The 21,539-nt window shown below is 37.5% G+C and overlaps 2 protein-coding genes across 4 annotated transcripts; both read left to right on the forward strand.

Annotated features, from left to right (window-relative positions):
- The first annotated feature begins 5,924 nt into the window (after positions 1-5,924).
- LOC103478474 (chemokine-like receptor 1) lies at positions 5,925-9,550 on the forward strand. The gene is made up of 2 exons (XM_008432365.2): positions 5,925-6,508; positions 7,436-9,550. Exon 2 carries the CDS (start codon positions 7,450-7,452, stop codon positions 8,527-8,529), a length of 1,080 nt encoding a protein of 359 aa, XP_008430587.1. The 5' UTR covers positions 5,925-6,508; positions 7,436-7,449; the 3' UTR covers positions 8,530-9,550.
- A 498-nt stretch (positions 9,551-10,048) lies between these two features.
- Positions 10,049-21,326, forward strand: LOC103478472 (zinc finger protein 135). 3 transcript variants are annotated; one of them, XM_008432362.2, is made up of 4 exons: positions 10,049-10,185; positions 13,963-14,102; positions 14,250-14,342; positions 19,011-21,326. In XM_008432362.2, exons 2-4 carry the CDS (start codon positions 14,019-14,021, stop codon positions 21,039-21,041), a joined length of 2,208 nt encoding a protein of 735 aa, XP_008430584.1. In that variant the 5' UTR covers positions 10,049-10,185; positions 13,963-14,018; the 3' UTR covers positions 21,042-21,326. The 3 variants fall into 3 exon arrangements, with proteins under 3 accessions (XP_008430584.1, XP_008430585.1, XP_008430586.1); XM_008432363.2 differs by lacking the exon at positions 14,250-14,342 and having other exon boundaries at positions 10,050-10,185; XM_008432364.2 differs by lacking the exons at positions 13,963-14,102; positions 14,250-14,342 and having other exon boundaries at positions 10,050-10,185.
- Positions 21,327-21,539: the final 213 nt, after the last annotated feature.

Below are 21,539 nucleotides of genomic sequence, written 5' to 3' on the forward strand. Positions count from 1 at the left end.
GGATCTGTTGTATTCTTTGTGTTGCGAGAGCTCCGTCTCACTGTGGAACGGAGCGGGTTTTACAATTTCGCTAATTGAAACAAATATGGTTTACATATTTAAGCATAACTCCGGTTTTACTTGGCCTATTAACACAATTTAAAAACTGTTGTGTAGTTTAACATGTGCCCTTTAAACACCAGTAGAAAGTGAGACTGGGGGAGGCGGAGTCTTGCTGCTACGACGCGCCAAATCAGACATGTAAAAAAGACGCGGATACGCGTCAATTGTCTCCGAAGGGTTAATGTAAATAGATACTTTTTATTTTTATGTTTTTTCAAGATTTTTGCAGGAAAAAAAAATTTCTTGAAAAGGAAGAAAACTTTAGGTAGAATATAATGGGTTTTTTTCTTATTAAACAGTCATTTTACTTTCACTTTAAATCAGTAGAAAATAGAACCACAAACATTCACAGACTTTTACACAAAAGCAGACATTAAACTTGGCTAAATAAATCAAGCACATTAGAAGAGAGAGTGATACATATCCAGTTGATCCAATTGTTGTTCAACCACTAGAATGTTTTCTGGAGAAAAGCAGTAAGCAATCAAATCAAACAATTTAAGAAACTGTATGAATTTTTTGTAAAAAGGCATTAGCGCAACGCCCCCTCCCCCCCACCCCTCCTCCAGTTGATATCCCTTTTTTCGGACCAATACTGTTTGGAAATTCCCTCTTTTTTTTCTGAAACATTCACAAAAAATTTGATATCTCAAATTTCCATGCTTATTCAAAGTCCAGGTTTAAATACAATTTAGAACGTGCAATTCTGATGGTCACAGATAATTTCTATTCAATATGACGGGCCTCAAACTATTTGGCAGAGAAGGGTTGTTATGAAAACACTTAATTTCAAGACGTATATTTGCATGGAGTAATTAGTAGAAGCCAAATTTACTTTTTTTTCTAAGACTTAATCTGTGGTACAAAGAAATCCTTTATTTCAAGAAAATGTTAGAATATGCAGCAGAGCAGAATGAAATAAAAACACATATACTTTGGACAGAACTGTGTGAACCTTCATTGAAAGCATAATTTTATGAAGTGACTGATAAAGTCCACAATATCTTTCACAACTCCCATTTGGCATGGAAATGCCGAAAAGGTTGTATATGAGAGACTTTGCTATTTTTGGAAACTGTTTGGGCAACCAAATACTTGCAGCAAAAGTCCGGGAACTACTTTGTCACAATCAGATACTTGCGATAGGTTGATTGTTTGGTAATGAAAGAGTCAGGGTAAGAAAAAAAAGCAGAAGCACTAATTATCCTACGTTTTTTGGGGGTTTTTTGTCGTCGTTTTTAACTGCAGAGTATCTTTTCAATGTGTCTTTGAAAGCTGGATATAAATGTCTAAGTAAACAGTGTATATGAAAAAATATGAACATACACAAAACAATTGTAAAAGGTTTTGTGGTTGAGATGGTGTCATTATTATATTCCCCAGCTTCCTCAAATCTAACCAAATAAAATTGTTGTCAAAAGTTTGCACTGGTTTCTGCTACAAAATAAATGTTGCATGCACCATTTATTTTGGTGCATGCAACATCACTTCAAAGATAATAATAAAAGCTTAAAAGTTAAAAAGTTAAAAGTTAAATGGCATTCCTACCACATTAATGAAATCAAACAGCGTCGCTGCCAATAAACTGTGCTACATATGGGCCTTTTGTGCTGTTAAAGTTTTTTTGTTTCTGATGCTTTACATTTATAGATTTTAATTAAAGTTTAAAGAGCCGATGGTCAACCAGTCTCAGTTAGTTGTTTGTTCTGGTTGGTGCAGCTTCAGTTTTGAGGTAGTAGTGGTTTTTAAAGTACATCTCACTTCTTATGGGTGGTTGGCCTTTTTCTTATTTTGGATTAAGACCTTTTTATGTTTATGACAACCACCTGACATGAAGGTGCTGAAAAAACAAGTTGTTACATGGTAAACCGTGTCATGTGATGAGAAAACATGATACCACAAGCAACCAAACTGATAAAGCGACAGTACATTAGATAAAATTGGGGAAATTCTAAGGAAGCATAGAACTGTCACCCCAGCAAAATAAAAATAGAATAGATATGTCAGTCATGACCTGTAGAGGTTTGAATTTTATTCTCAGTTCAAATATTGTTATGAAGTTATGGAGAAAAAAAGCAAAGTTAAGTTATAAACCAATATCCCAAGCTATATATATATATATATATATATTTATTTATTTTTGTATTTTTTTTTTTTTTTTACAGAGCGCTGTAAAATATACAGTTTTGATCTCTGATGTGACTGGAAAACACATAGTACTACCCCTTAAACAAACCTAGTGTTGTCAGAGCGTATTTTATTTTTCAAACACTGAAATCAGTTGTACAAATGTTCAAAACTTTTTCTATTATTTGCAGGTTTGCTTGAGCGTTAACCCTTTACGATCCAAAGTCCTCCCTACTTTCAAATGTTTTATATTTTTAGCAAAGACTCAATTTAAATAGATTAAATTATCAAACTTTTTTTTTATCTAAATGTTCACACCACTTGTTTAAGATCAACACATACAACACGTTGATGAGAATTCAGCTATGTTCACTTGAAATCTTTTGTTAAACTGAATTTTTTTTTATTTTACAGTGCTTGACTTAATTTTAACACATTTGCTTCTTTACCGGCCACTGATTTGAGAGGTTCGACTCCATGGAGGTTTCTGCTTGATCTTGAAAGCATAAATAAATCAAAAAGGTTTTCTCTTGTGTTGTTTACTTTCTGTGTCAGCAATGAGGTAAGTCTAAGTCTGTATCTAAAGTCCTTTTTATTATTAATCTTGTTTTCGATAACCGTTTTATTCGATAGAGAACAGAAACTCCAACGACTGCCGAAGAAAATCTGGCTTCCATGTTACACTATACTTCTGCAACTGTTTCACCACCAGGCCTTAATTATTATTCACTTCCTCCTTGACTCTGTGGTCATCTTCAGTATCTAAACTACACGCATTTCAGCAAAGATTTCTTGTTTCAAATTCCTCATCATTTCTTCCTGTGCTTTCACATCATGGCTCTAAGCTAAGTGGGGAAAAGAAAAGGTCATGTCAGGATTTATAAGACCAGAAGGATTTGAGCCTTTTTCTTAGAGTCTTCCCAAGGTGCGGAGGAATAAGATAAGGTAGATTTTTCCCCCTTTACATAAAGCATGTATTCTTTACATATTTTACACTATTATGTCCTTTTTTTAACCTGTTTAGCCCGACGGACCCACCGGTGGGTCCAGCTGCCACGTGACCTCGACTCGCTCTGTAAACAAAGGCTCCACGTGCCTTTAAAATTTTTTTTTTTTTTTTTATCCGCTAAAAGAGGCTTTAAATGCCCGGTGTGTCATGACATACCATAAATTATCAGGTGACGAAAAATAAGCTCAGCAGTCGGCTGAATGATCTGAGTTTAGGAGTAGGTGTGAGTTATCCAGATTTTCTCTTTTGATTATACCAAGAACACTTTTTTTGAGCATTTTCTGTTTCAGTTAAAAGTTCATTGGTCACCATCTAGAGCAGGGGTCACCAACTCCAGTCCTCGAGGGCTACCATCCTGCAACTTTTAGATGTGTCTCTGCTCAAACACACCTGGATCAAATAAACTGCTCATTTCCAGCCCATTGCAGAGAGGAATGAATGCTGGTGAGGAAATTCAGACATTTTGGAGCAGAGGTGAATCTAAAACTTGCAGGATGGTAGCCCTTGAGGACTGGAGTTGGTGACCCCTGATCTAGAGCAATTACAAGACTTTGGTAAGGATAAAATAATACTTCGAAATGTGCAGACTGAGAAGAATGATGACAAAATCTGCAGTGGTGTTTGCCGTTGAATAATTAACTCAATGTCATTGTTTCATGTCATAATTTAGGATTGAACTGGACTGTATCGAGAACATAATCTATGCTTATGATTGGTTTGTGATGGAATCGGTCAGATAGGATTGCTTTTTTTGGGTTCTGTATTACTGGAAGAGCAGTGTACCTGGTTGTCATGAAGAATGCTTTCGTTTTATCTTTGTGATTTGGTTATGTGTAAATAAGTTGAGCTGATGTTACTTATGAAAATGGACTGGAAGCATATACATGTCATTCATGAACCAGAAATGATTTTAATATTTCTTAAATGAATCAAGTAAATATGAAAACAATAATGTGGCGCAGCAAGTTGTCTGGCTACTTCTCCCTTCTTGATTGGGTAATGTAAGACTGTGCAATATCATGGCATCACTTTGAGGTTTCCTCTCTTTTTTTTATTTGACTTAAGTTTTCGCCCATCTGTTGTGTCAGAGCTTTGAATCATTTTATGTCATTGCCAGTTTGTACTCATCTCACCTCTACTTCTGTTTTTTACATGTAAGCAAACCATATTGTTTCCATGTACTTGTTGTAGTTACACTTTGAATAATTACAGAGATTCAGTGTTGTGTAAAAAAGCATTCCCCACTCTGGAGATTTCTTCTGTCTTTGCTTTCTTGTCACTCTCAGCTGTTTAAGATGAGCAAACAAATTTAGTTATTAGATAGTAATAACTTCAGTAAATACAAAAAAGAGAGAGAAAAAAAGAGAAAAAAGCTATCCAAATCAACCTGGCCTTTTGTGGAAAAAGTAATTGTTCTTAAGATAACTCAAACAATCAATCAAGTGCTTTACAGTCTCAAAAAGAACATAAACGGCAAAGCAACAACTGAACAAAAAACAAAATAAAACCAGTGTCACCACACATTTAAGTAGAAAAAGCCTGTCAGAATAAAAAAGTCTTAAGTTTTGATTTAAAGGGACTGAATTTGCTTATGAATCAAAGATCTAAAGGAGCTGATTTCAAAATCATGATGCTACTACGCAGAAAGCATAATCACGCCAGTGTTTGCATTTAGTATGAGAAACTTATAAGAAGGAAATGATTGTCTGATCTCAAAGCCTGAGGGCAAGATGAGAAGCTTAGCAACTCTAAGTAAGGAGGATAAAGGTTATCTATGGCTTTAAAACAAATAATAAAAACAGGAAGCCAAAGTAGAGAGGATAAGACAGGTGTGATGTTGTCCCATCTAAAAGTGTTGTCTAAAAGGTGAACTGCTGCATTCTGTTTGAGTTGGTAGCGTTTCAAAGATGACTCATGTACACCGATAAGAAGTGTGTTGCAATTCTGCAAAAATAATAACACAACTGATAAAAGCATCAGGTCATGCTTTTAAATTGATACAAGCATGAACAGCCTTCTCCAAGTCACAATGATTAAAGAAAGTTTAAGCCTTCGTTAGAAAGTGTACATGACAAAAGGTTTTTCACATGGTCACTGATAGAATTTTCCATACCACTAAGAGCTTTACCACCAGATAGGATCTTCTCTTTTAGTCAATAATAAACAGAGAGTTCTGACTCAACCACTGTTTGATTGCAGAGATGCAGTTAAGGAGAGAAAGCAGATTACTGCATCCTGGCCTTATTGGTCATCTGCATAGTAATGGATTTAACATTGTGATGATTTATTTTATGATAGACCCCAACAGTAATATGTAGATGGGCTACATATCCATATCCATGGGCTGCACAGTGCTGCAGTTGGTAGAGCTGTTGCCTTGCAGCAAGAAGGTTCTGGGTTTGATTCCCGGCCCCGGTCTTTCTGCATGGAGTTTGCATGTTCTCCCTGTGCATGCGTGGGTTTTCTCCGGGTACTCAGGTTTCCTCCCACAGTCCAAAAACATGACTGTCAGGTTAATTGGCCTCTCCAAATTGCCCCTAGGTGTGAGTGTGTGTGTGCATGGTTGTKTGTCCTGTGTGTCTCTGTGTTGCCCTGCGACAGGCTGGCGACCTGTCCAAGGTGACCCCGCCTCTTGTCCGGAACGTTAGCTGGAGATAGGCACCAGCAACCCTCTCAACCCCACTAAGGGACAAGGGTGTAAAGAAAATGGATTGATGGATGGAGGTACTCCATGCAAAAAATGGGGTCACCCATTGTGGCTTCAGAATCAGGACAACTTGTTATAACTTATTGAATCATTGATTAGTTCTCAACTAAAAACTCCTGACAAAAATGTATGACCACTGGTTAATGAACCTAAACACTTAGTTAGGCAGCAGAAAAATGATCCAAAGCACACCAGTTCAGACTTAAATTTACTTGAGATATCATTGCATGGCATTTCAAGAAAACCTTCCAATGTGGCTTAATTGAATCAATTCCTAAAAGGAGGTTTAGGCAAAGTTTATCCACATGTAAGAGACAAACTATTACAGGGGTGAAACAGAGCACAACCATCACTGCTAACCAGATTGTTGAAACACAATAATAAAGTTTCTGAAGGATGGCTGAACACTATGTAAATGCATACTTTGCATGGCATCTGGATCCGCCTTGATGTGGGCGGACGCATTACCAACTACAGATAAATTGATATTCACTCGTCTGTGTTTTATCAGTCAAACTTAACTACGGACTAACCAAGATCAGACAAGAGAGGCTTTCAAAAAGGTACTGTATGTTGGTTAGTTAATACATTTTAAACCTGTTTTATGTCCTTTTTGAGGTAATATTAGTTTCTTTATCTCTAATTTCCATGGCAACAGGACAAATTAAATTAAAAAATTAACACCATTAACCAAAATGAGCTAATAGGAGAGGAGCTTTTTCAGGAGATATAAGAAAATAAGTGTGATCTTATTTTTATACTTAGATTGTCCATCTCCTTCTATAGCTGAGGTCTTTCAGTGCAGTTTTCATATTCTCCCCGTGAACATGAGTATGTGCTTGATGTATTGAAGTTATTTCTGCCTGCACCTTTATTTATAAAGAGTTTTAAAACAGCTAGAGTGCAGACACGCCAAAAACAAACAAAAAAAGTATAACTACATAATTTGTAGATCTCAATAGTTACAATTGGGATCTAGAATCTCCAGGGAACTCATATGTTGACTGATGTTTGCATTTAATCCTAACACCATTTTTTTTAAAAAGCCAAAGCCGGACTTTGGAAATACAGACCCATTTAAGAAATTTAAAAAAGCCCATTTATTTCAGGAACTTCATCATGGACATTTGAAAGCTTTTATTTATGTTAAAGATGATGATTTTCCACTTAGAAATAATGACAACATTACAGTATTACAACAGACAATTAAAAAACATTTCTCATACAGAAAAGTGGTTCTGTTCAAAGGTTATTTTCAAAAGATACTTTCAATCTAAAATACCTCATCAGATCAGATGTTATTTTTCAATATGGTTGTAAGCCTCCTATCTCTTATTGGTGCATTTCTAGAAGCTCTTATACTTCAGTTATCAGTTCAGGGTCCTGTGGTCTGATTCTGCACCTTGAACATTACAAAAGAGAATTGCTAAGAGTAACTAATCTATCTTGCAATATATTAGTGCTCATTCTGCCCTCATGTTGTCCTGCAGGTATCAGGACAGCCATGGATACAAACACGTCCATCCATCAAATCAACAACACGGAGGAGTCCATGTCCTCCTCAGACTACTATGCAAATCTGAAAAAATCTCTACACATCTTGTCTCTTTGTGTTTTCGGCATGGCGTGTGTGCTTGGGGTGTTTGGAAACGGACTGGTTATCTGGGTGGCCGGCTTCCGCATGAAAAAAACTGTTAACACAGTTTGGTTTCTCAACCTAGCTGTGGCTGACTTCCTCTTTACGGCCTTCCTCCCCCTGAGCATTACATACCAGGCTTTGAATTTCCACTGGATGTTTGGGAAGCTCATGTGCAAGCTGAACGGCACAGTAAACTTTCTAAATTTGTACGCCAGCGTCTACACCCTGGTGGCGATCAGCGTGGACAGGTTGGTGTCCGTAGTGTGGCCGGTCTGGGCTCAGATTCATAGGAACGTGAGGAAGGCTTCCTATATGAGTCTGTGTGTTTGGGCATTTGCTTTGACTCTCAGCCTTCCGTCCTTTGTCTTCAGAGATACTGAAAGCTACGATAACATTACCATCTGCTACAACAATTATGCTTTCTCCAATAATTATACCAATCCAGATGTGATTCAACTGCAACATTTTCGCCATCGATCTATGACCGTTACCCGTCTTCTCCTGGGCTTCATCATCCCCTTCAGTGTTATGGTTTCCTGTTATTCCATCATAATCCATCGCCTCAGGAACAGCCCCACATTGGCCAAACGATCAGGCCGCCCTTTTAGGGTAATTGCTACCATCATTATTACGTTTTTTCTGTGCTGGGCTCCCTTTCACATCATGACGATAGTTGAGTTGAAAAGATTTGATCCAAACAGCCAAAGCGAAACACTGGCCCATGTCATCGGCATCGGGATACCACTTGCCACATGTCTGGCCTACATTAACAGCTGCCTGAACCCGGTGCTGTATATATTCATAGGCCAGGATTTCAAGGATAAAATCTGCAAATCCATCCTGAAGGTGTTGGAGACTGTATTTCAGGAAGATGAGATCCACACTTACACAAAATCTACCACCACCAGCGAAAACAAGAGATTTGACCACAACACTGAATTGTAGAAATAGCACTGAATTTTCTACACAGCTGAAAGGATTGGACAACTATTATAAAATCCCTGCTTTATTACATTATAATTGGGTCTGATTATCAAAAACATTGATGTGATGTATACAAATGACTACTTAAGAGAAGGACAAAATCAAATAAACATTTCTCATGACTGATATTTTGTAAATTTGACATGTGCACTTGCATTATGCTATTATCAATCGACCAAGCTCTTAATTTTACTGTTAAATAAATATTTTTATATATAAATTAATTGTATTTCATATATATTCATTGTAAATACCAAAGCAATTTAATTAAATGTTTCTTGTACAATATTTGAGAATCAGTTTATTCCTGAAAGAAAGAAAGAAAGAAAGAAAGAAAGAAAGAAAGAAAGAAAGAAAGAAAGAAAGAAAGAAAGAAAGAAAGAAAGAAAGAAAGAAAGAAAGAAAGAAAGAAAGAAAGAAAGATACACTTATTGAAGTGACAAAAACACTGTGTGTGGACACATCTTGCTTTTACTGAAGTGTGTGATGTAAGTCCTCAGTAATAACTGGCATCTTTCAGAAATTGTGTATGGCAGGAAGGTTATGTTGAAAACACCAGGGTCCTGAAACTGTTAACAGGAAAAGCTTTATCTATGTTCAGATTTTTCCATCAGATAATTGAAGGCTAAATGTGCCACTTCATTTTTAGGTGTAAAAATGAAGCTATTTCTGCTGTTTGTTTTTCTACTGTTTCATCTTAACAATGGGGGAATTTTTAGAAAAATCCCCCCATAGCTAAGCTGTTTGTCAGAAAAAGCAAGATTTATTTTGGTCCTTAACTTTGTCAGTTTTATTATTGTCAATGAGGCTGTTTTGTTGGCACGATTTTGCTTGTTATTTTTCTTTGATTCCAGAGGAGACTGTTTAACTTTTTACATGTGCTAATCCCATAAGAAAAACTGATGTATTTTATTTCAATGCTATGTCTAATATATTGTCATGTACTAACTCTTGAATAAAATCATTGAATGTGATCATTTTAGTATGCTTGCAGAATACACTTCATGTTGTTTTCTTCAGATGTTTCAAATTTTGAGGTTTGAAACTGTGTTTTTTCTTTCTAAGGTGCGCTATCAGATTATGGATTCATCATGGTCAAAAAAGGGATGTCCATGGTCAAGTTTGCACATATATTTGAAAAAGGTAAATTCTGTAATAGCATAAATGTAAGGACCCTAACTGTAAAACATGGAAACAAAGAGAGATAAATGATAATAAATAATCAAAATTAAAATTTCTAAAAACAACAAAACTAAATAAAATAAAATAAATCATCAAACTGAACAATGCTATAAAACTTGGAATTTTACGTTTTACATATAAATATCTCAATTGTAAAATATATGTACGGAAGAAGTGAAGTTTTAGTGACGCCGTTTCGTAAAAGCATATCGAAAAATAGATTACCGTTCTGATGTTTGTCTAAAACCTCAAATAAACACTAGGCGGCGGTGATGCTTTTGATGACCGTTTACACTGTGAGAAGATGGAAACAGAAGAAGGAGGAGTCGAGCCACCGTGGCCTTATTCTGCTAACAGGCTGTCACTGCACATCGGTTTTTAGCAGGGTGTTATATATTGTTAGTCACCGTATTCCGTGATGTGCGAGATTTCACGGTAAGTCATAACTTAGCCAATAGTTGGAATTAGGTTTCAGTAACTTAACTGTCTAACTCTTAAGTAAAATTACTGAACCTCTCCACCTTCCAGATGTAGCGTTAGCTAGGAAGAGCTAAAGTTAGCCGTTCCGATCACAATAAGATCACGAGTTATCACTCCAATGGGATGCTTAAAGCAACGTAAATTTTTCTGGGTTTACACTTTCATTCGGTGATTATTGCCTGATAATTATGTCGTCTTGTGCTGTACGTTAAGTCCATCTTAAATAAAGTAAACGTTGATTGCTGTAGCAAACACAATATTAATTCTCGCTGCAGCAGTGCCGAAAGCGCCATTCTTTTGCTGTAAAAACATTAATGTCAAGATGTTTACTCCTTTGATAACTGTTAAGAAATCATGTCAATGCTTTGTTGGCTATAAAATAGTGGGGGGAAATGTTTTTACACCGTCTGTGTGTCACGTTTAGAAATCTAAACAATAAGGGTTGGATGCATTTGTATATCTGCCAAGTGCGAGGTTGTGTATTTTAAAGGCCTTGAGACCTTTTATTTTCAAAGGAATTAAGCATGGGTTAGGAAATATCACATTTAGTCACATCATTGACTCTCTAGTTTATAATTACATAGCTTATCATATACATCCCACGCACTTAAATGCTCAGGTATTTCTTTGTGTACACATAAAGCATCAAGTTAGGATGATCATTTACATGGCAAATTCTCTTCGTTGATGTAGACTGATAGAAAAACACACAGCATACTGTAACAACAGATTCTGCATGTAAGAGTTAGATAAAGTTTGAAGAATTGTGAGCAGTACTAGAAATAAGCACTTGCCTAACTCAGTATGGTTTTAAAATGATGGAGTGCTCCAAGAATTAAACGCCCAATAATCCATGATACATTGGTTTTCTTCCAGAGCGGCATTCTTGCATGTAAACAGTGTGTTTGATCAAATAATCGTGGCCACATCTTTATCTTTTAAGGGCGATCTGAAGAAATGTTCTGTAGCTATGTAGCAACTACTTTATCTGCTCCGTTAGCTCCATCAGAGAAGGGGAGGGAAAGAATGGATGTAATTCAATATTGATTGAGAGCTCAATCATTTTGTATTTGACTTTTTCTAAGCAATTTTCCTTTCTAAGTTGTGTAAGCAATCAAGAATGGGAAAACAGGATGCCATGAACTAATCAATCATTCATTACCTGTCCATAAAACATAAATGCTTTACTTGTTGTGCTTTAATTTCTTTCCTAGATTGACAGTCAAAACTGAAACACTGCCTAGAATAAAAACTTTTTCTTGAACTCTTTAACAGTGAAAGTAGTGAACATGCCCCAGCTTTTTAGGTATCGTATCAGATTTAGATGCTGGATTCATCTTGATGTAATTATTATCTATTGGTAACCAAATGTTCCACTGATCACAGGAACAGACTTGTTTCAGTTTGGGTACATTTTTATTTACCATAAGTTTAGCTTTGTCTGATTATATGCACAACAGTTAAATGAGAAGCAGGTAGCCATGTTTAGACATGTTAGAGCTTTGTTCTGTCAAACCAGAAATTTAGCCAAACTGGAAACCAGTTAGTTTGAATATACAGCTCAGCTTTTTCGATTAACTACTTAAACAAACTTACCTGAGGTGGTACTGAGTCAGCCCTACGAAAATGGTGATGTTAAGTTATCCTAAACAGTGAGTTGTCTATTATTAGTAGATCTGTATTTCTCACGGAACAATCAAATAAATCCTCAGGCTAGGTTCTTTGTGGCTTTTCTTCCCTTTTAAATCAGGGGAAGCCAAGTCCAGTCATAAAGAGCTGATGTCCTGGAGCTTTTACAACAGGGTACCGTATTTTCCGCACTATAAGGCGCACCTAAAAACCTTCAATTTCCTCAAAAGCCAACAGTGCGCCTCATAATCCGGTGCGCCTTATATATGGACCAATATTGAGCCACAACAGGTCTAGCAACTACGGTAAGCAGCCGCCGACTTCATTTTCGGCCGTAGAAGAAGAAGCGCGTGCATGCTGGGATAGTTGTCAGAACGCTGGTTTGTAATCTATTAATAAAGTTTGACTGACCTATCTACCTACCGACCATCTAGAATCAGGTCGTCTGCAGGTCATTTAGCATCACGTTCTCCACAAACATGCCGTTTTTAAATAGGCCATTCATTGAAGGTGCACCTTATAATCCGGTGCACCTTATAGTGTGGAAAATATGGTAGCCCAAGTTCAGTCCTGCAGTCTTTATCCCCGTTTTGCCACAAAGCATAATTGTAATAAATCTAATATAGTGGAATTTCTTGTAATTGAATAACTTCCACATTTTTTTCTGCTGTTAGGGTTCGGATGTATAAGACTGTTAAAAAAAGCAGGCTATTGAGTAAACTGGAATGCAGTTATTCTCAGCCATTTGAATTTCAGAGAAGTTATAGACAGCTATAATTTTTTGGTAAATTTGCTAATGAAATTTAATTGTGCTTTTTTTCTCAAAATGCTCAAAAAGCTCCCGTTCTTCTCTGTCTGGCGGGGTTTCCTCCAGTGTATTATAAGCCTGGCGGGCCACCAGGCTTTACTTGGCCCCCACCAGTGTTTTATTTAAATAGATTTTTTTTTACAAGTAACTTTGACAGTAAAGTCAGATTAAGCTAGGTTTATAGTTGATGCATTTAACTGCGTGCGAGGGCTGTCCTTGCACCTGCCCGGTGGTCTCACATGCTACTGTTTAGTGTGAATGCTGAGGGGCATTCACACTCTTGAGTTCCTGTTTCTCTTTTTTAGTGTGAATGCTAGAGGCATTCACACTAATAAAGGCAATTTAAACTAGCTTTTTAACTGAAGTAACAAATAAGTCTGCTGTTGGTTCTGTGGTACATTTTATTGTTAATAGGACTAGGTTTATCCCAATTGAAGTGCATGGTGTTAACTATGCACACACATACTCAATAAATAATATGTAAATTTAACTTTACAATGATTGCATCAAAGAGAAACGTATTTAATTCCATAATTTCTATTTGGGTCGATACCTAAATTTCCCGCAGCCCTTGAGCCTCTCCATGTCAATACGGCTCACGGACTTATTTCTCCTCCCTTCGTTCGCTTTCATCGCTGACTGAATTCTACTTAATCTTCGTACAGGTAAAATTAAATATCTTTAAACGTTTGCATTTACCAGGTTGCTGTTGGTGACTAATGCAGCCACTCAAAGTACACCTCATGTTATCGTTGCAAAATGTGTTTTACAAAAGAGCTATACTTTCAGGAAATAGATGACCGTCAAGCTGCCAGTAGCAGCTCAATACAAATGCTATCTGATTTATATACTAGCCGAGAGAAAAAAACCTGTAGTTTGTATCCTACAATGAACTTTTTTTTATGTTACCTGATATGCTCTTTTTGTGCTTTATTTGTTGTGCATAAATTGAAATCCATCATAACACTTTAGATTTACAAGAACTCAACGGTTAGAGGAGCCTTTATTTTTTTGTTCATTATTGTGATTTATTCTGCACATCCTCTTACTGACGATAACATCTATTAATCTGGCTTCAAAATACAAGTGAAATAAATGCTGTTTTTCACAGAATTAAGTGATCAGTGTTTTCAATTGACTGACTGAACAAATGAATAACATATGCCTATATGAAGATGTTATTCATTTGTCACTTTCATATATTGGAAAAATATTTTAACCTCATTTTATATTTTTACCTTTTTCAAATTCAATGAAGGTATATTAAGTATTTATTTATTTTTGTGTGTTTCCAGGTTGAACGTTGGTTGTTTGTGGATAAAATATACATAAGCTCTAATCAGCTAACACAATGCCAAGGAAAGGTAAACGTTCGGAGTCCCAGAAGCTAAGGCGGCAAAAAGAGAGGATGGGTGTTTCTGAGAGCATCAAAGAGGTACATGTCCCTGTTTCAGCTGTTCAGATGTCCAGCGTGAGGCTCAGACAGATGCAGTGTCTTATGAAGATGTGATAAAAAACAACTTGTCAAACATTGTCAGTGCCAGAGGCTCAAGTACAGTACGTAATCCATATTGAACCTCAGGTAACCGTGGCTGGAAATGTGCAGAGACCGCATCCTGGAGAAACTTCAGAACAACCTTGTGGACAAGCTAGGAACTGTGAAAGACACCTGACGGTGAGCAGTGTCTGTGCTTCCAAAAGTCAGGCGTTCAAAAACAAACAATGTATAGTTTTCCTTTCATTCGTTCATGAGGATTAATTTATTACCAGAGCAGATCTTAACAGTGCTGGATAACGGCCATGCAGTGTACTAAGATGCTAGAGAAAGGCACATAAACAGCGAGTTTCTAGCTACCGATGAACTTCTTCCAGCAAAACATTGTCTGATTTTTAAAGAGTTCATTTGCAAATAAGGGTGGGAAATCAGTATTTTTTTTCCCCACTGTACATATGGCACATTTGATGCAGGTCATCTTCAGAGCCTTAAACAATGACTACAGTGTTTGACAGCAGGGGTCCAGTATGCTTTGCTAGTTATGCTAGGAAATGTCATCGCAGTTTGCAGATTTAGCTCTGGTGAATATGCATATTTTGACCCTAACTCCCGCAACTCGGCAGGAATGCCATTGCCTGCCGGAGAAAGTGGTGAAACTGCAGTTATGTTGAAATTCACACGTCTTTCTGACATGATTGACATGATTGACATGATCAAACGCTTGTTCAGAATGCTTAGGGTGCATGCATGACCTACAGCCTGTCACGTTTCACAGTGAAAACGCTTCCAATCGAAGAAATCCTATCCAATACACAGAAAACAAAAAAGCTGCTGCAAGTGTTGCAGCACCAATATTACATGCATCTGTTCATAAATTACATTTCCATACATCTACTGAACAGGCACAAAACATTGTGGATAAACTTGTAACAGCTGAAGTCAAATCACCCAATTTTGATCACTCAACTGAAACAAATGGTGCAAAGATGAATCATTGTCCCTCTGAATATTTTGAATTGACAATAAATCTTATAAAACTACAAATCAAGGCTCATGTGTTTGTGTTATCAAGTACCTTAGAAAGGGGTTCCATGAAGTGTATTACCTTGCTTTTGGTCAGTGTTTTTCAAAGTTGTTTTTCTTTTGAGATTATGAAGACCCCAGAAAGTTGAATGACTGAACACAGCAGTACCTGCACAAAGACAATGTAGAAAAACAACATGCAAAGTTAAATTAAAACTTTAACAATGTATGCTGGTTAAATGGGCTAAACCTTCATTAAGCTCTCAAATTAATAGTTAAATTAACCAATCCAAAACATATATTTGTAAAAGTTATAACCTTTTTTTGCTTTGTCAGTCCCTTGGTTCTCTGGCAGGAAGTGAAGTGTTTGAATGATTCATCATTGATGACTTCAGTATTGGAGACGGAATCCGGATTAGCCAAGGGGGTCAGATGATTGTAGTGTCTTTGAAGACAGACTGGGGTTGTAGATTATAGAATAGCAATCTCTATGTTGCATGTAATAGTTGTGTGATCCACCACCGATGAGTGTGGTTTGGACCTGAAATTAATGAACATTATGAGATGTTGTTGGTACTGCCATTGTTAAAGTTTAAAGGTAGACACACACCCTAACCACAAAAAATACATCAAAACCAAACGCAGTTATAAGTCAGTCTTAAACTGAAGCCTTTTAGCTTTTACAAATGCTGGGATTTCAGTTGGTATCTGTAAGTTTACAGTAGATGGTTTGAGTTGCATTTAAGTCTTTTTTTTTTTTGATGTATTTGACTTCTATGATTTTAAAGCAGCTTTTCACAGCACATTGGATGTTTCTGACTTTGCCTTTACCCTCACAAAGCCAAAGCCAAATGGAGAAAGGCCAAGTCAGAAAATGGATATGAAATTCATATCATAATATCAGTATAATCATCTCGAAAAATTGCCCGAAAAATATATTTCTTTTAAATAAGTTGATCTGGAATAATGTATATACTTTGAAAAAAGTTGTTTCATTAAAACTATCACTGTTGACAGAATGTAATTTAAATTAATTAAATATACATGAGCTGTACTGATGTTGGATTGTGTGTCAAAAACAAACGTTACTTCATTTATAAGGAGGCTGTCTTGTTACAATAAAAATCATGTTTCTTTTACAAGATGAACAATATTTAGCTTTTGTAATTTAATCTTTTAAGCATGAGTGGAAAAAATTCCACTCATGCAAGGTGAGTTTAAAAAAATTCCACTCATGAGTGTAAGCATGAGTGGAATTTTTTTAAACTCACCTTGCGTCTTCATGACAGACCAGGGTACAGTATGCAGAAAACAGGTTTGTGGTAACTGTAATATTTTCTCAGGACACCAGAAGGGAGACTTAGCTGTTGCTGAGAAATGAAGATGAGATCAAGCAGAGTGTTCTTTTCTGTAGTGGGAGAGGTCACAAGCTGTGCATACCGGCGGGACTGAAATTGCTCCAAAATCGGCTTTCTTCCTTCACACAGCTGGTTTTCACTAAAATCCCTGCACACAATTATAGGACTACAGTACATTATTACGAGTGAATCTAAAAGACTTAGCAGATTTTGTGTGAACGGTCTTAAACTGTAGTCTGGAGGTCTGTACACCACTGCTATCAACGCTGGGAAAGGAGCCTACACTTTCAGTACCAAAAACTCAAGATCAGTAACATCTTGGGTTCCTGTTTCTCTTTATTTGTTTGCTTGTTTTTTCATCCATCCCACATATTTTGCTACTGTTTTTTTTTATCACAATTGTTCAGCTTGATATCATGAAACCCTGGTAATCCTGTACAACTGAAGCTTTTGGTCCCAAACTGGGGAATTTCATTCCTAACCAGAACTGTCACTAACATTTTAGAGATGCCAGTTTGGCAATGAATGGGAACTGATGCTGCCCCTAAAGTTCTCAATATATAAAAATAGGATAATGATAAAACATTGGTTATAGCTGTAGTGGCATTGTGCAACTTTTCCAGAAAATCTTTGGGCAATACAGTTCTAACTCAAAAGGTGTTGAGTCTATTGGAGTGATCAGCCAGCCACCATTTCTCCATCAGATTTTTTGTATCCGATTCTTTAGCGACCAAAGTGCGTCTTGCAAGTGTGGATCCAGCATTGCTTATGGTTGCATAATATTGGAAACCATGTAGCACCTAGTATTATTGTGGGATAATGTGATGACAATATAGATTGCAGTAAGCTAAACAAAACCATGTTTATTTCACTTTTCTTTGCAAACATTCATCACAGTTCCTTGCATGTTCTACACAGACTGCATATGTCCTCTCCCCATCTCTGTATTGTTTATAGAAATAGCAAGGCAGCATGGTAGGTAGTGAAAAGTAACCTCTCACTGTTTCACCCAGAGCTCCCAAGGGAGGTAACCATGAAACTGGGTAGGTGAGTGGGCGTTAAGAAGGGGACAGGACATGTTGGGCTCTATTATAGCTGACGGTAGTGCTGTCACTCCCAGCCTAGTTCAAGAAACCATTTCAAGGCACTTGGACACCTTCTTGTCATCTCTGTTTTCTCTGAAAAGACTAAAACAATAAGCGGTGTTGAAGTCCAGCTGTTCTGAATACTTTCTATTTGTAGCTGTTCATTGGAACTGTTTTGTCAAAAGGGAAACATTCTGTGCCAATTTGATTGCATTTATTGCAGGTTCAATCAATCATGTGGGATCAGGTTCCTGCAGAAGCAAAACAAAACTGGCAAAGCAATCACAACACCGCATTTATTGATTGGATTTATAGATCGCGACCAAATTCACTTCCTAAGAAAGTGGATAGCTCTAATCATGGGCATTTCCATCTGTCTGCGGGCCTAAGAGCAGCACAGTGATAAGTACAATACGTCCCCTTCACCTGTTTACGAACTCTCGCTGGAAAATTGCGTTGACTCTCTGTGTTTAGTGGACATATCTGTAAGTTCAGAGTGGTATCTCTTCTGATTTATTTGACTTTCAGCTCAAAATGTAGTGAAGACCAGCACAGAACTTAGCCTAAAACAGTGTTTCTCAACCCCAGTCCTCACCGGCCCCCTGCTCTGCACATTTTAGATGTCCCTCTATTCCAGAACAGCTGATTCAAATGATTGCATGACCATCAAGTACTGCAGAAGCCTGTTAATCACCCAGAGATACAATTTAGGTGTGTGGCAGAAGGGAAATACCTAAGACATGCAGGACAGGGGGGCGGTGAGGACCAGGGTTGAGAAACACTGGCCTAAAATGAGAAGCAGAAGAGTGGGGGATGTGGTGTGGATTAAAAGTGTAGAAAAGAAGACCAGGAGGAGTACAAATAAGAATTTTATTTTTCTTTGTCCTCCTCCTTCACTGCCTTCTCTTCTCCTTCTAGGCCAGGTGTTGTACTGGCTGTCACTAGACTTTATTAGAAAATCCAGCCAGTCAGAAGAGCTATGGCCCCCAAGTAATTGGAAATGCCTCCGATCAGAACTATTCATCCTCTCTATAAATAAATGCAATGGTGTTTGCAGACTGTAATGACATAAAATCAAAGTTTGTGTAAGGATTGCATTGTTGTGAGGTCATCTTGAGTGGTTGATTTGTGGAAGGTCAAGGATGGCTGTCGTTGACCCTTGCAGTTTCTCAATTGTTTTACTAAAAGGTTGCTATATGCTTCCACGTCACCGCTTCTGTCATCTACACTGAGAGTGGTGGATTTGTGTCAGCCAATACTGTACAGCCATATGGTTTTGGTTTTGTTTTTTAATGGAGTCATCTTCACTTAGGTTTACACAATGTGTGAAACTACCAAAATCATATCAATGGTTTTCATATACATTTGTTTTATTTCTCCAGGTGCTACAAAGTGGAAGACTTGAGGAGTTGACATCTCATCATTTTGTTGGACAAAGAACCTTCACTGATTGCCATGGACATCTTTGCCCATCGGTGGATAGAGATTTAGCTGCATATTCAGGTTCCAAAGTGATGCCATCAGTACACGGACAAAATCGTTTTATCATGGAAAAACAATCAGCAGTGAATACTGTTGCTTCAGCGCAGTTGGGAGGAGAAGCCAGTGCTTTCATCTGCACGGAATGTGGTGATGGGTTCAGTCAGTACGCCAGTATATTGGCTCACATGTCTAATCATGGACCTTTGGAGTCTTTTTCCTTTGATGGTTCATCTAATGGATTTGATATTCCTCAGGAATATGTGCTTCAAGAAAATGGTACGCTGATTGTTGTAAATGGCTTGCCTCAGTTGAATTCTGCAAGCTCTTCAAATTCTTCTTCCGCACCTATGCCTCCCGAAAGACCGTCATCACCTTTGCCGTCACCTGTTAAGCCAACTACTACAACTCAGAACTCACAGCCCTTCTCAAACAAAGACTCATTAAAACCCAGGCCACCAGGCTTGAGCTCGGACGTGTTTCAGCAGAACCATTGTCGTTGTGAAATATGTAATCGTTCTTTTAGTACGACACAGAGTCTGCACCGTCACCAGCAATATGGGAATTCCGAAAGGGGCTTTCGGTGCACTTTGTGCTGCAAGATCTTTCAAGACAAAAGCAACCTCAAGAAACACCTTCAAGATCATGTCAATGAAAAAACCAGATGTTGTGGTCACTGCGGTAAACGATTCCTTAAAATTGAGGCGCTCAATGCTCATCAAAAAGAGAGTCACTCCATGAACAAGGCTTTGGCTAAACCAGACAGTAAGGAAGACAAAAAGGCATATCCCTGCAACAAGTGCAAGCTGATTTTCTTTTGGATGTCAGACCTCCAAATACATTCGTTGTATCATTGCAAGGGACAGGAACTTGATGTGGAGTTGGAGTCTGATTTTGAAACTGAAGAGAATTCGAAGCATTCTGATGATGGGGAGCTTGTTAACTGCCACACCAATGGTCCATCCAATGATACTAGGAATGGAGGACGAAAAGTCTCAAGAGATGGCAGTATTGAAAAGAATAGGCAAACCACCTTCACACCGTATAGATGTGGCCTATGCGGGGATCGTTTTGAGAGGTTAGCAAGTCTAAAGGAGCATCATGTCACACATCAAACTCAGGAGGAAATAGATGAGATGAATAAGGAATATCAAAAGCCCACAAAACGAGTTATGCCACCAAATACCAGCCGGAGAGGATCTAATCCAAATGGAAAACTTCATCCATGCAAGCATTGCCATCGAGTTTTCAATCACTCTAGTAGTTTGTCTCGACACATGAGATATCATAAAGGCACAATGCACACTTGTGTATTTTGTGGCAGACATTTTCCACAGCGCTGTGATTTAAGAAGACATGTGATCATGTACCACAAAGCTGAAGGTTTAAAACTGTTGCACTCAAATTCACAAAATGGGCCTTCATCAAATCATGCTGATGATGAGAAACAGGTTAACAATCCCGAGGACAGCACCAAAGGATCTTCTGACAATGAACAGACTTCCACAGAGCAAACTGCAAAAGCTGGCAGAGTTAACTACAAATGTCAGGAATGTGGAAAGAAATTTGGACTTTTGTGTGTGTACCAACGACATTTGCGCTATCACAAGAAAGAGCCCACTAAGTCTCCCAAGACTCCAGCTGATATTAAGAATTCCTCCCCTAAGGTTCATCTTCAAGCTCACCTGGACCCTGAAGAACCAGATGATGATGGACAGAAATCTCCTTGCACAGGAAACATTGTAGATGAGGAACTAAAAAAAGATAATCCAGAAGACATGGAGGAGGATGCTATGGACCAAAAACAAAATGAGAAAGGCAGTTCCTCTGAGGCTCTTTATGAATGCACTGAGTGCACTCAGATGTTCTCATGTTTGGACACATTTCTTGAGCACCAGGCTTCTCATGACTCAGAAACAAGAGCTGTTGTGTAAGAAACAAAAGGTATGGGTGGGGACTGTACAAAATACTTTTCTTTCAAATATACATTGAGAAGTTGGACAGACTATTTCTAACTCGCTAGTGTTCTTCCTCCATCTTGGATTGCAGGTCAGCTGGCTTCTCGTATTTTTTAGTGATATACATTACTTTAGAGTACTTTCATTGTTTTCCTTGCATCATGGCATTGGAATATTTTTAAGTGTATGCATATATTCGTCCTTTTAAAAATACAGCATTGTCAAACATTAGATTGTAATAAAAATAATCAAGATAACATGCTTTAGTGCTTGACGTTTTGCTTTGAGTCCCTATTTTCTGTAGTTACTATAAACAGACTAAAACTAAAACCAAAATATGTTCCTAGTGTACAATATTCATTCCATATGCAATCAATGTATTCATGGCACGTCTACTCTGGTTTGGCTTAATCATTCTTAGTTAGATGCTAGTAAATTAAGTTCTCAATTCCTTCACCATAAAATCCTCTACTT

The sequence above is a fragment of the Poecilia reticulata genome, linkage group LG16 (assembly GCF_000633615.1).
Source record: "Poecilia reticulata strain Guanapo linkage group LG16, Guppy_female_1.0+MT, whole genome shotgun sequence".
Lineage (NCBI taxonomy): Eukaryota > Metazoa > Chordata > Actinopteri > Cyprinodontiformes > Poeciliidae > Poecilia > Poecilia reticulata.